This window comes from Cydia splendana, chromosome Z (assembly GCF_910591565.1).
Source record: "Cydia splendana chromosome Z, ilCydSple1.2, whole genome shotgun sequence".
NCBI lineage: Eukaryota > Metazoa > Arthropoda > Insecta > Lepidoptera > Tortricidae > Cydia > Cydia splendana.
The window spans coordinates 27,679,875-27,694,475 of record NC_085987.1 but is presented as its reverse complement, the minus strand read 5'-3'; the positions used below and the strand labels follow the sequence as shown (position 1 = coordinate 27,694,475).

Here is a 14,601-nt window from a genome sequence, read left to right as displayed (position 1 = left end):
TCCCGAAAATGAGGCGCGGAGGGCTGTGTTCAGCGTTGAATAAAAAGTATAAATAATGGAGATACAGTTCTGCAAGTATGGAATGTTTGATTGGAAATATCCTCCTCTTTTATAATGTTAACTTTCGTTTCTTAAATATGAATACCTACTTTTAGAGATATTGGGAAAATAAAAAATATCTACTTTATTCCCCCTTTTTTTGCTTATAACTTTTGATATTTTTTGTGTATACACGCTTCGAATACATTTTTCTAGGCATCATGACGAATCTAATGAGGTATCACACGTATTTTTAGGAGTAGTATCTCTATTTTTCACCGTTTTCAGGATCTCGAACAGACTAATAGTGCTGCAGACATGTTGGACTAGTCATCGAGTTTTCACTTCTGTCAGCACTTCCGGAGTGCAACCGTTGTGTTTTACTTAGAACCAACTTGGTTCGTATTTGTTTTATATTGACATAATTATATAATTTAAAAAAAGCTATAACTTCCGTGGGAGTAAAATGGACTGTAGCACTTACGTGAAATAGCACGCTTACTGCACAAGTGTGAGGATAATTATATAGCGTTATACTTTATTTACTCGAACTGTTCGTGTGTAGTCATTTCATAGTAATGTTAAGGCGAGATGCCACCAGTAGCAGTATGCGGCACTATGTGGCACAAGCATGTTAGATTTTTGTACTGAATATGCTTGTGCCGCACACTGGTGGAATCCCGCCTTTATATGTGGCAGTTTCCTTATTCTAAAGGGTCAGAAAAATAAAACACGTAACATATATATCACATCAACTTTTACACTGTTTATTTAAATTATTAAGACTGCACTTTTGCTAAACATATTTACCAAGTAATAAACCAAATTTATATTGTATTCGGTGCACATACACTTCACCTGGATTCAGAACAGGACTGGGGAAGTGTGACTGAAACAAATATAAACATACTTTAGAAATCTTATAATATGAACTAGGAGTCAAAGGTTTCACAAAAAATACTGTAGTAAATAAAGGTAGTGGACCCCGCAGTAATTCCTCTGCCAGAAAAAACTTTACAATATGATAAAGTATCAATAAATAAAAAGTATTGTATATATATCCAAAGAATAATAATAATAATAGTATTTAAGTAAATACCTAAAGTCTTAAATCGTTAATATCTTTTTACGGAAAAATGCTCCGTTCAAACTTTCGTTTTCATCGGACATATTCATGTAACGTATTGCAACAATAAATGAAATATCAAAAAAAAAATACCCAGCAGAAATACCAATAACTTATTTGGTAAAAAAATTTTGGACGGAGAAATTACTCGGTTAAATATATAAACAGATTTGTATTTTTACGTATAAATACCTAACTTAAGAGTGTTTTTAGGGTTCCGTACCTCAAAAGGAAAAAACGGAACCCTTATAGGATCACTCGTGCGTCTGTCTGTCTGTTTGTCACAGCCTATTTTCTCGGAAACTACTGGACCAATTAAGTTGAAATTTGGTACACATATGTAAATTAGTAACTCAAAGATGGGCATATCTTTTTTATAATTTAAAAATACATAGATTGAAGTTATTTAAGAAAATACAAATAGCCAAAAAATTACCATTCCCCCCTGTATCTCCGAAACTACTGTGTCTAAAATTTTGAAAAAAATACACAAAATAGTTCTTTACCTATAAATGACAGAAAAACCTATTAGAAATGTGCAGTCAAGCGTGAGTCGGAATTATGTACGGAACCCTAGAAACGCCAGTCAGACTCGCACTTGGCCGTTTTTTTTATTTGGATATTTATATGTTAGTTTCGGCCCATACTATACAATAACCAAGATAAATTTCATCGACTGAGAAATTAATGCATGGGTCTCCATACAACAACTTGCTTCGTTTCCTACACTAAAAGGTGAAGTTGAGGTAAACTAAGGCGACGATCCCACGTAGTGGTTGGTCGCTGCACCGCGCGGTACAGTCGCCATCAGATATATCGGAGCGGCCGAGGTGCTCAAAAATATCTGAACATGCACTCTAGCGCCTTAACAATAGAGAGATATTTGTGAGCACCTCGTCCTCTCCGATATATCTGATGGCGACTGTACAGCGTTGGCGCGACAACGTCCGGTCTAGACGGATTACAAACCTACACCGTGATACAAAATTTTACGGCGCGCCAACGGCATATAGTCGTTCGATTTGTAGCTGGCCCTGAACGGCTAATACTTTGTCTATTGTTAAGTAAAACCGCGTGTGCTACTTACCTGCATAAAAAAATCATTTAGTCACTTTAACTGGTTATTGAATTACAACTCCTATGGAATTTGCAATAAGATTCAAAATGAACAAATGGAAAAATAATTTGCGAGGTTGTGTGTGGCCCCTCTACGGTTACTGAGTGCCGGCGAGTCGAACGCTACAGAATCAGTCTAAAATGTGTCATCGAGATGCGTAACAAAGGCGCATTATTGGAGAGCGCGAGAGGTTTTTTGAGCGTTGGATTAGCCCGCGCTCAGGTGCCAATTAGAATCATACGACCGTTTTTTTCAGGTAGGTACATAGTAGCACGCGCGGTTTTACTTAACAATAGACAAAGGATTAGTTGGTCGGGGCCAGCTACAAATCAAACAACTATACCGCGCGGTGCAGCGATGCCACACCGCTACCTGGGTTCTTGGCCACGGAGTGACAGATAATCGCAATGTATAAAGCAAAGAGAATAGAGTGTATAGAGAGTTGCTGTCATTCATGGTAAATTATGTAGCCACAGTACTTTTAATCTTCTGTCGAAAGATGGCAGTAAATGTACTGTGGCTACATAATTTACCATGACAGTAACTCCCTATACCCTCTATTCTTTTTGGTATAAAGTAAAGAGATAGGTCGTGACGAGCCCCAAGTTTAACCGCGAAATTAGACGGCACTGTACATTTACTGCATGAAAAATATCTTTTTCGAGCAAGTGCGATGAAAACTAATATGTCGCATACAATATTAAAGTTTTTGCCGTTGTTAAATACTTTTGGTCGCTACTGTACATAGCGCCCGGCGTTAATTATATTATTAATAACATTTATGTAATTTAAGTATGACATATCTTACATGATTGGGTGCGTCGGGTAAATTCTGTGGCATGAGGCAAAACAGGCCGTGCTTCTTGTACATAGTTCCTTGTTTGCCCATCAGGGGCACGTAGCCGTAGCCCACCTTGCCCTGAAAAGTATAAAACATCTTTATCGACTGACAACCCCCATACAACGCCGGGAGTATCGTCATTGTAGTATGGCGATAAATAGCGCATGAAACTTGTCGCCGTAGGTAAGGTGCTATTATAATTTCTGAACGCAAAATTGGATTTGTCTGACCGCTTGCATGGGCAAAAAAGTTGAATCAAAACATAACAAAAGTATTTTACGTGTATTCATATTAAATTTAATGACGCCAAAGAGCTTCGAAGGTATGGAAGTACGGAAATTTTATATACGCGGTAGGCACGTACGACTATGACTATAATATATATGATTGTTTCGAGACAGGAAACAAAATAATATCACTACACTTAGGATCTATATACACTTGTCTCTTACGCTGTTATCAAACCGATCAAACGGAATTCATATACATATATATTCTACTAGTTTCTGCCTGCGACTTCGTCTGCGTAGAATTAGTATTTTTTAAACCACTACTTTCTTCCTATGAAACCATTTCTGCCTATGAAACTATACTTATTATGGCCAGTCACCTGCTCGTGTTCTATAGAATCTTGTTCATCATCCATAGACTCGCTTTCTTCCCCATGCTCGCCTTCTCCCTCGCTCTCCTCCTCTTCTTCACCCGGCAGTGGCTACAGGCAACAAATTGTTTACGTAATAAATAATTAAAAAAAAGCAAATTTATTTCTGCTTAAAGTCTGTGCGGAAAGAGAAGAGTCGTGGCAGAAACGGGAACTAACATTTTAAATTTTATATGGCAATCAAACCTTTGACACCTGTCTTGTAAAAAGTAAACAAACTTCTGTCATTGTATATTTTTATTAACAAAAAGCGCAAGTTTCATGCTTAAAATATTTTCAAAACACGATAAAACCACAAGGAAAATTATATTTAACATTGTTCGGTTTTGTCAGCGGGAAGAAAACGGCTAAAAGCCGACTATCGACTTACAAAAAGTCGCGGAACGTGTTTCCGCTATTCACGGGTATTGATGTTGTATTTAATATTAAATAATTACCTATTTAATAAGCCCCCTAAGTAACTTGTCTCCGGTACATAATCGGTAAGTATATTCATTCAAAATATATAAATTTTCATAAATATGCAGGTCATTCATTATCTTTAAAATAACTGACAAATAGTCTTGATACTTGCCATTTTATGCATATTGATATGTAATATTTTTTTCAGGATTGTGTAAAAGTACCTACGGTATCTCGAATAAAAGACCGCTAAGTAGGTGATATGCAACAGTTCGTAATCTACGTGCCGGATTCAAGCACATCCAGTTCAGATGAAGATAGTTCTATGAGTGTCCCTGGTTGTTCTGAAGCTAGCTCAAACATAAGTGACATTGAATATTTTAATTCAGACTTCGATTACAAATAATAAAACTTTTTCTAATAAAATATTTCTTTATTTGTAAGTTCGTTTACTAGGTTCTGAATAAAACTTTTTCAACTAAAATATTTCTTTATTTGTAAGTTCGTTTACTAGGTTCTATTAGTTACGAAATTATATTTCATTTAGCACTGACTTTTCGGCGAAGTAAAATATCGTGTGATGAGAGAACCGAACATATCCCAATAAGGCGGCCTACCTACTTATGCACTATTTTTATTCATATTCATATTTATTATAATAATGTAGGTACACATACATTACAAGTCAAGTTTACAATGGGTGAAATATATCCCAGATAGTAAAATTACAGTTCTATTGCCCAATTTCTACCCGATCTACCCGGTTTTGTATTAAAATAACTGTTGGGCTGCACAGATTAGGCAGTACATAAATGAGACTATCTTGTTTGGTACTAAAATTACAGTTGTATTGGGCAGATTCTTAACTAGTTTTAGCAGTTTTGTCAATCGCACTGTCACTTTTTAGTATCTGAGACATAAAAACAAGAGTGTGTTTTAAAAAGAAAACTAGTGCCTGCGCTAAATCAGAGGATTGAGTTGACGAGCCGACACCACCCCACCAGGCTCCGTTTAGTAAGCCGTGGTAAAAAACCGGAACAAAAGGGATTCAAGTATCATGACCTTTAGTGTCGTACTATAATCACGTGACCAGTGTTGTCAGCATAGCAAAAACCATAAAATAGCACTGGCGCGCCCTCAAATCCCACGACTCTTCTCTTTCCGCACAGACTCTAAAATGTTTTTTTGTATAAAACTTACGTACTTTGGGCTAATTAATGCTAGCTTAAATATCTATGTACTTTCCATCAATTAGTCGGAGTGTTACTAGCCTGTTAATAGGCAGTGCAACTTTCAACCCCGATTCGTATAGGTAGATTCATAATAGCTTGCACGAGATTTGTACTGAACCACAGAATTAATAATAGTACTACCGTACAGAAAGGACACTTCCTACAAAACAGAAAGAAGTTTGACAGCGATTCAGGGTCGAATCAGGATATCCCTTTCTTAACTTATGGCAGTATCCCTTTCGACTATTTAGGGTTGTCAAAATTCAAGTAATTATCTTATCTGTGGTCGTGCACGCAAAGGGACGTCAAGTGGTGTCAACTCTAATAATTGCTCGGAGCAATGCTGAGCCGAACGGAGCCGAGTTTGCCCGAAGTCAGGAGTTCTAGTCCCCACTGACTGAACTATCAAAAATCTCACGTAAATTCCGCGCAACCTTTCGTGAATCAAGCTATTCCAATGAGTTTTTCAGAACTTTTGTACCTACTAAATATAATTTGACAATGACCACTCGTTTTTCGGTAGGAAAACATCGTGAGGAAATCGAACTTATCCTTATAAGTCCTAGTTTCTCCTTTGGTTTGGAAGGTCAGATCATCTGACCTGACTGACTGCATCTGACTCAGATGCAAAACAGTGTCTGCGCGAATACTTGGGATGTAATAATGAGGCAATTCTGTCATATTTCTTAGGCACCTTTCTTAGGGCCGGTGCCCGTTATACCTACATACGTTTACGTCTTAATGCTCTGTGCCTAAGCAATTATACTGACCTCTACAATTTTATCAGGATCGGGAAGCAAGTTCCCAGTATAGAACTGCATGCCGGGCTTGTTACTGTACACCTCCAGCACTCTACCCGTCAATGGATGGAGAGCTCTGAAAATCACAATTATAAACATGAGGTTATATTCTAAAACATTACTATTAAAAAAAATACTCGGGGGATACACGTATGGGATAGACGTCCTTTCTCGTGAGCGCTTTTCTCGGTAAGGGCAACCCCACACTAGCGTCTTTTGAGCGTCAGCGTCTAGCCAGCGCTATGGAAAATGGCGTCGGTGCGCAGGGTGCGTAGCCAACATGCCAATCGTATGCGTACGTGTGATAGCGAACGAAGCGCAACTGTCACTGTCGCACTAATATGGAAGAGTGAAGGAGAGACACTAAGCTTTCCGTTATCGTAGCGCAAGTGATTGACACCTTGGCTAGGCACACAGTTGCGCCAACGTTGGGTCGAGTAGCAGCCATAGAGTTGATTAGACACCGACGTTCGGTTCGCTAGTGTGGGGTGGTCATAAGTAGAAAAAAGTGCGGGCACGGTGAAAGGTGTCGGATCCTTAATGCCATACTAATTAGTAATTATACTCATCAAAGAGGTTATACTTAAGGGCACACTAAAGCTTGTCCCGTCGCCGGAGCCACTTCAAGCGCGTTTTACCTATTAGGTAGTTACTAAAATATCTGGGGGCCTAACTCGATGACGATCATAATACATCGACAAACGCCAATCTAAATTAATAATTGTATCGGTATGACAGATGCTAAAGAAGGAAGTATCACACGCGCATAATTATATTGCTGTAAAGCGTCCTTTCTTTACAAAAAAGTCACGTGGCTCTTTCTATACTGTGAAATATTGGACTACTTACGGGAATAACGGGATAACATGGAAAATACGTGCTACCCAAACTAGATGTATTTAAGGAATGAACGTCGAAAATATAGACATATGTCAACAGAAGACTTAATCATCCTACATGCAGTATGCATATTGCATATACACTATTCAAGCACACATACATTATTCAAGTTTCGATTGGCATGTTCTATCAACGATCGTCATCTTGGCTAGAGCTAGGGTTGAAAATTCTCGAAAAAATCAAGTCGTTTTTATCAGGACGTTTTGAAATTTTCGTTTTCTTCCGTATTATTCAGTTTTATTGAGAAAGAAACGAAACTTTTTGAAACTATAACGACAGCGTCAAAGTAATTTTCACAAACGATCGCCAGCCAGCATTTAGATAACAAAACACACAACTAAGCAGGTGTAGTTACCTCTATGGATTAAATATAAATGGAAATAGAGTCTGGCTACTGAAATATTACACAAATGTTTGGCGGGAAATTCAAAAAATCTTGGGCTGGTCACACTTTATGTATTAGGAATTATAGTTCTGATACTAGAAAATATTTTTTCATATCTCATGCTCTGAAAGTGGATCGTTGTTGTTCTAAAAGGTGCGCAGAAAGTGATACGTTTATGCTCTAGCGCAGAAAAGTGGTGTACTCCTCTGCGTCCCCGTCCCACGAACAACTGGGTGGAAACAAAATGGAAAAATAGTGTCTTTATTTCCTCGCCTGGAACAATTGGTAAATTGCTTAATTTTACTAATCCCACGTTGATCCTTTTTTTTTATAAAAAATGTTGTAAGTAAATAAATTGTTAAAAACAAATTATTCTTGATTTCTTTCGTTGAATTCTATTTAGTCGATTTCATAAGGCGGGAACCAAAAGGAATACACCATAAATATTTTTTTAAACCTTACACTTGCGTAAATGAGCAAAGGCAGAATGTTATACAGCCACAGTTAAACGTTTGTACGATATTAAATTGGTTTTTAAATTTATTTAGCACTATATTCATGAAAATAAAATAAAATACAAGATAAAAATGTGTTATATTTAAATTAAATTGTAATTTAATATTGAAAATACTTTTATTATATTATTACGTGGTGCGGCGCACCAAGGTCGCGGTGCGGTCCGGTAGTCTGTTGCGGCTTTTAGAACGAAAAAGTATAAAATTAAAAAGTAAGAGGCAATCCCGCTGATTTTCATACTATAATGAACAAATATGTTTAAAATTGCTGCAGTTTGTTAAAAAAATGTGTGTTTTCGTAAATATTGCAGTCTAAATGATTTTCGCTAGGGGTTATTAATCTTTACACATGTAAAGTCTCCGATTGCAAGTAAGTCCTAAGGAAAAAAATCATGCCCGTAGGTCTATTAGGTACTTCAATTACTGATTTTGCGAAATTGCCTTGTCTTGTTTGGTTTCCTCGCATTCGATATGAAAAGTAGAGTTTTTAACTCGGGTGAAAGGCACCATTTCCGTCTCGGACTATTGGCGCTCTCACTGCGTTCGAGCGCCAAACTACCTCAACAGAAATGGGTGCCTTTCAACCCTTGGTTAACAATCTACTATTGATTTTCTGTGCACACGTAAGGTACCTAAGGATATAAGTTAAATATACCTCTCCTAGCTCACATAATTTCTACCACTATGTGAAGTACAGTCAACGATAAACACATATGTTAACACTTTCTCACGAAATACCATTGTAACAAGGCGAAAAAAGAAATGTAGTGTAAATAAAACCTAGCTAATATTAATCCATCACCAAAAAAAAAATACATAAGTACTATGCCAAATAAGCTAAATGCTAAGTATCAAAATATTTATAGAGCACCAACCTCCTAATTTCATAATTTGTTTACATTTGTTTAGGAGTTGTAAACATTGCAGTTTTTCGTTATACAACGCTACACGTCGACTTCGCACATTGTCGTAATTAATTACGAGCTTAAATAATAGTTTGCGAACCTCACTCAGTATAGACATTATTAATATTATTTAAAATAAACCCCTTATAAACCGCAAACAATTTGAATAAATGACATAAATTGAAAACTGACTTTTAGTTTTTTTTTAAATCATAGTCAATTGGTGATACAACAACGAAATATCTGTCAACAATTTTTGGCTAGCCAGACTCTATTCACATGTTCTTTTAAAAGTGCGTTTTTTTCTTTTATATCCGATTTTTTTTGTTTTTTTCTTCGGAAAAATATATAATCTAAGTGACATTGCTTTTTCCGAATAAAACTTAAACAAACATGGCTTTTAGAAAAAAACGGGATTTTTTCCGGGTTTTTTCAACCCTAGCTAGAGCCCGTGGGAGTAGGTAGCACTCAGATATTTAAGATAATTACCTGGCATGGAAGGTCAAGTCCTGTTCCGTGCCTTGCGTGATGCAGAAGTTCATGTCGTAGCCACCGCTAGGTATTTTGGGCAGCACCACGCGTAGTACTCGGGGCACTCTGAAGTCAAACGCTGTCCCGCCGACCACTTTTTTCTCTCCTGAAAGGCAATGGAATGAAACACCATGAGCAAGCCGACTATGAACAGCAAAAATTAAATAAGAATTAAGAAACACATAATAGGAAGGAAATGAAGAGTGCAGCATAATAAATAATATTGTGTAAGTTTTTTGGTTCATTTTATACTTGTTACGACTTAACTTTGACGTGTATAAAAGGGCCCTTGTGGCCTATTCACTAAATAAATGTTTGAGATTTAAGGCGAGATTCCACCAGTGTGTGGCACTGTGCGGCACAAGCATATTCAGTACAATAATGCTTGTGCCGCAAAGTGCCGCACACTGGTGGAATCCCGCCTTTAGAATAGATTTGAAACTAAAGTTTAGTAGTAGTAGTAGTAATAGTAAAATACTTTATTGTACAAAAAGAAACATAAAACATGAAAGAACACACATCATTAGTACAAAGGTGAACTTATCCCTTTCAGGGATCTCTTCCAGTTAACCCTTGAGCAATTGAGGGAGAATTGGAGAACGGTAGACATAAAGTTTAATGGTTCATATAAAAAGTGTAAGTCATTTAGGCGCTTTACCGGTGACTAGGCCTTCCTCGTCCGCAGCAGTGTACTTATCGGCGTTGATCGTGAATATGTGGTCGTACATGTTTTCACACCCGGCATGCTGGAATCACAATACATATAACTGAAACAGTCGCCGTGAGCGAAACCGTCCGGGAGAGAATTTTATATTAGTATATATACAAATAAATGACGTCAAATTCACCAAATAATTATGCATCTTTGTGGTTATTATAAGTAGAGTTCAATGAATGTTACAACAGTCTTATCTTTTAGTTACTTTTATTATATACATACGAGGTGCAATGGTGGTAATAAAATAAAAAAATAAATAATGAAAGGTCAAATACTTTCAAAATTAAAGACGCTTACTACATTTTCAAATTAAATAGATAGGTATATTAGGTATATAGTTGGCGCACGAAGGTAGAAGAAGTGAAATAAACCCCTTTCTGTCCCACACCCGTGCCTTAAGCCTGGCCGAGGCGCACTCCACTCCGTTTCGTCACCCCCGAATCTTCGGACTTCGTGCTCTAACTGTATGTACATACTTACATGTCCGGCTAAATTAAAATAAGGCGAATGGCTGAGATTGATGATGGTAGGCTCGTTGGTTGTACATCTCATTTCTATCTTGATAGAGTTGTCGCAGGTGACTTCGTACGTGATTTGAGTCATCACTGTGCCAGGGTAGCCCTCGCTGAAACGTTCAGATACGTGGCTCATTATCACCTTATTGCCGACCACGTAAGATCGCCAATTAACCTGTAAACCATTAAATATTGCATTATTATCTATGTACATACTGAAGTGGATTATGTATTATGTATGTTGAATTAAACACATATTTCGCACTGGTTCTTTATTTATATAAAATACGTGTTTTTGGTACAAATCTAAATCGAAAAGTCATCTTATTTTTATATGTCATTGTTTAAATGTAGAAAATCAATAAAACTAAATCAAATAAGGTTTTGATACCGAACATTCTCGGCCCTTTTAACAGAAAATTAACTTAAATTATACTAGTTATTCTAGCTAATTAATAGGTAACAAAATAATTTTGTTTATTGGCCTAATGAAAACACCTTTCTGGGTTCTGACTTGGACAGACCGTACTAAATTGTCCGATGTATTTTTATCAATAGATATTATTTTACCCAGCGGCCAACAAGCAGGTGGAGTAGCTTCATCTTTTAACAAAACAATTTGTCCAATATCTAAATTGGTCCTTCTCTGCAGCCACTTGCTTCTTGGTTGCAGCTCACTCAAGTAATTATTATAAAACTGTACCCAAAACTTTTGTTTTATTTGAGTAATTTGTTGATACATATTTAATCTATTTTCCGCTTTATGAACAATACTAGGCTCAGGAATATCTGAAAATAGATTAAATATGTATCAAAAAATTACTCAAATAAAACAAAAGTTTTGGGTACAGTTTTATAATAATTACTTTAGAGTTTCAAGCTAATCCGGCTCGAAGGACCAAAAATGAAGTGGATTATGTATTATGTATGTTGAATTAAACACATATTTCGCACTGGTTCTTTATGTATATAAAATACGTGTTTTTGGTACAAATCTAAATCGAAAAGTCATCTTATTTTTATATGTCATTGTTTAAATGTAGAAAATCAATAAAACTAAATTAAATAAGGTTTTGATACCGAACACATACAAACAAGCAAATTTCAGATTACTCTGTGCATTCTTGACTAGATTTTTAGAGATCAATTCTGATTTATCTTTAAGCCAACAACATATTCGTATAGTCTAGTTGCAGGTGATTTATAGAAATTGGTATTTTGCCCTGGTAGGCTCTTTCTGCTGTTAGCCTCTTTCCTATTGGTGGGTTTTTTCAGCTACCTTGGCCGGAACCGTTCGTTTACGGGCACACACATGCTTAAACTTTGCAAGACGTCCAAATTGCAGATGCTACCATGGTTACGTGCAGGATATTTTTAATCTAAACATCCCTAAGAAGAAATTATGCAATATAATATAATACAGTGCAATATTTACAACCTAAAAAACTATGACACAATTCTTTACTGACCTTATCGAATCCGATGTAGCCGCCATTGTAATGATGGTGACCCCTATTCATGGACAGCATGTACATCCTGCCCGAAGGCCGTACCACACAGGTCGCCTCGCGAATGTAGTTTGCATAGCGTCCTATTGTCGCTCCAAAATACGGATTCCGTTTTTGGAAGTATTCTGTAATTCAATAAATTAGATTTTTAGGCGGATTGACTTGCTGCTGGCAGGAGACACTATTTTTTCCTAAGTTATAAGCATATCCAAAAGTGTCTTATTTTTTCGCTCAAAAAGCGCATTAGACATACAGATCATTTCTCTCGTATTGTACTCAAAACGGCTTTTTAACAAAATATATTATTATTGATTTTTCTTGATCCTGTACACATACAAATCATACAATATATAGAACACCATTGAAGCATGATAAAAATCTTACTTATCAATCAATGTATTTTTTATATATGTATATCTGACATGAATATAAATATTTTACTGACCTTCTAATGTATCGAACCCCGCGATAACATCATCAGGATTTCCTCTTTTGTCTGGAACTTTTATAACCGTTATTGTTGCGCCATAGGTAATCACCTGTAAATATTATTATAAGCAACCGCTTTAGAAATAAAGAAAACATGAATTAATTAGACGCGATCTTGCAGCTCGGGGCTACTAGCCAGCCGCTGTACCAAAACAAGAGACATGCATGACACTGGTTTTGAAATAAATGTCTTAGAAATAAATTAAACAGCTATATTGAATAGCTAATAAGATGCCACCATACCTGAACCATCATTTTATTTTTCGTCTTCCAAGTGTACCTCCGTACGACGTCAATGTTACTGCTGGAACCGCAAGCGCTCCGCAAATGCTCCTCTTCCTCTTTCAGGTCCGCTTTGGAGCGGGTGGCTCCCGATGCTGTCTTGGGCATGAATCCGAAGCCGTCGACGATCAGCTCAACATCAGGGACAGGTTTCGGCGGCTCGGGGGTCTCCGGCTTGGCCTCGGCGTCCCCCGACCCGCTAATCTGCTCGTCCACGACCTCTTTGTTCTCAGACATTTCGCCAAATTTTGATAAACCGTATTTAGTGGGATTTGATAAGAAAAAATACTAGAAATTTATAAAATTTTAGAAAAAACTTACAAAAATATTACATGGTCAGTTTCATTTTGGCTTTTGTGGGTGTAACTGGAAAGTGACAGTTGACAAAATCCATGGCCAATTTCATAATATATAGCATAGCCGAACAAAAAGTTATTATTAGTAATTTACTAACCTTTTTACACAGAAAAATTAAATCCCATAAGTCCCCTAACATATATTTAAATCATCTAAGATTTAAACAAGTAAACTGGGTGGGGCTTGTAACACGAGCAAATAATTAAAACATAAAATAATTATATTGTACTCCTCAAACGATAAAACTTTTGTTCAACAACTGTTAAAAATATGAAGTCTTTAGATTTTCTGTTATTCATATAAATTAAATATTATTTTCAATGTACAGCTATCATCATTGTATTGCGATTGTCACCTTGGCTGGCGCGGAGCCGTGCGACGGATATTAGCTGCATGTCACCCGCATGCTACGTGCGCACGGTCCATCACCCGAGCCAATTCTAGTTACAGGACGCCCTAACTTGTATTAGGTACCTATCGCCGCTGGTCGGACAGCTGCTTAAAAAACTTAAACAAAAATCACGATTACTTAAATGATTTATTAAATTATAACGACATCGTTTTATTGTACATTTATTCACCAATTTGAAACCTTCTTAATATAAAAATTAGTTTAAAAGGTAAATATAGTTCTTTATAAATAACTTACTCACTAAGATCTCAAATATAAACCTCTTACTTACTTATCCAATTCAGTACAGAAATTAAATACAATTGAAAATTGAACGCGTGTCAGAACATAAATTTTATTCATTTCAGATCAGAATTAAATTCTTAGTCAGAATGGTTAGCACATAGCTAGCTAGAGGATAAAATGTCTAGCATTTTTGTATAAAACTGTGCATCAAGTTGAGTTTACTGTGCATCAAGCGCGTACAAGGAATATTAAAGACAAAACCTAGTACCGTCAAATTCACTAGTTCGTCCAATTATTCTCTATTATTATAATGGTTATTACAATAGTAAAGTGAACAATAGATACTGCAATGAATGGCTACTGTGGCAGCGATTGTCAGGTAGTTATTTCTTAGGTTCTTAAGAAAATACACAAATCTCGTTAAGTTACTAAACTATGTAATGAACGGCATTGCATCATGCATCGAAACTGTTAACTTTGAACGTGATATCGTTTACGAGTAAGAACAACTTGAAATCTGAATTAGAAATAAAAGATTTTTGTAAAAAAAAACATTAAAACTGTCCAATAGGGAATATTAGGCAAAGCTCTGCGTAGGTGGCACCTTTGTGGCACATACAGTAAACAAACTACATTGACAC

At 36.4% G+C, this 14,601-nt stretch overlaps 1 protein-coding gene across 2 annotated transcripts; it reads right to left on the bottom strand.

Annotated features, from left to right (window-relative positions):
- Positions 1 to 779: 779 nt before the first annotated feature.
- LOC134805330 (galactose mutarotase-like) lies at positions 780 to 13,338 on the bottom strand. 2 transcript variants are annotated; one of them, XM_063778658.1, is made up of 10 exons: positions 12,928 to 13,338; positions 12,641 to 12,734; positions 12,157 to 12,320; positions 10,653 to 10,862; positions 10,113 to 10,200; positions 9,413 to 9,560; positions 6,189 to 6,294; positions 3,734 to 3,835; positions 3,091 to 3,201; positions 780 to 928 (listed from the first exon to the last, which is right to left on the bottom strand). In XM_063778658.1, exons 1-10 carry the CDS (start codon positions 13,201 to 13,203, stop codon positions 836 to 838), a joined length of 1,392 nt encoding a protein of 463 aa, XP_063634728.1. In that variant the 5' UTR covers positions 13,204 to 13,338; the 3' UTR covers positions 780 to 835. The 2 variants fall into 2 exon arrangements, with proteins under 2 accessions (XP_063634728.1, XP_063634729.1); XM_063778659.1 differs by lacking the exon at positions 3,734 to 3,835.
- Between the last annotated feature and the right edge of the window lie 1,263 nt (positions 13,339 to 14,601).

Coding starts and splice junctions, on each gene's coding strand:
- LOC134805330 (XM_063778658.1), bottom strand. CDS start 13,203: ATGTCTGAGAACAAAGAGGTCGTGGACGAGCAGATTAGCGGGTCGGGG. Junction 12,321..12,640: donor GGGGTTCGATACATTAGAAG/GTCAGTAAAATA, acceptor ATTGAATTACAG/AATACTTCCAAAAACGGAAT. Junction 10,201..10,652: donor ATTTTAATTTAGCCGGACAT/GTAAGTATGTAC, acceptor TTGTGATTCCAG/CATGCCGGGTGTGAAAACAT.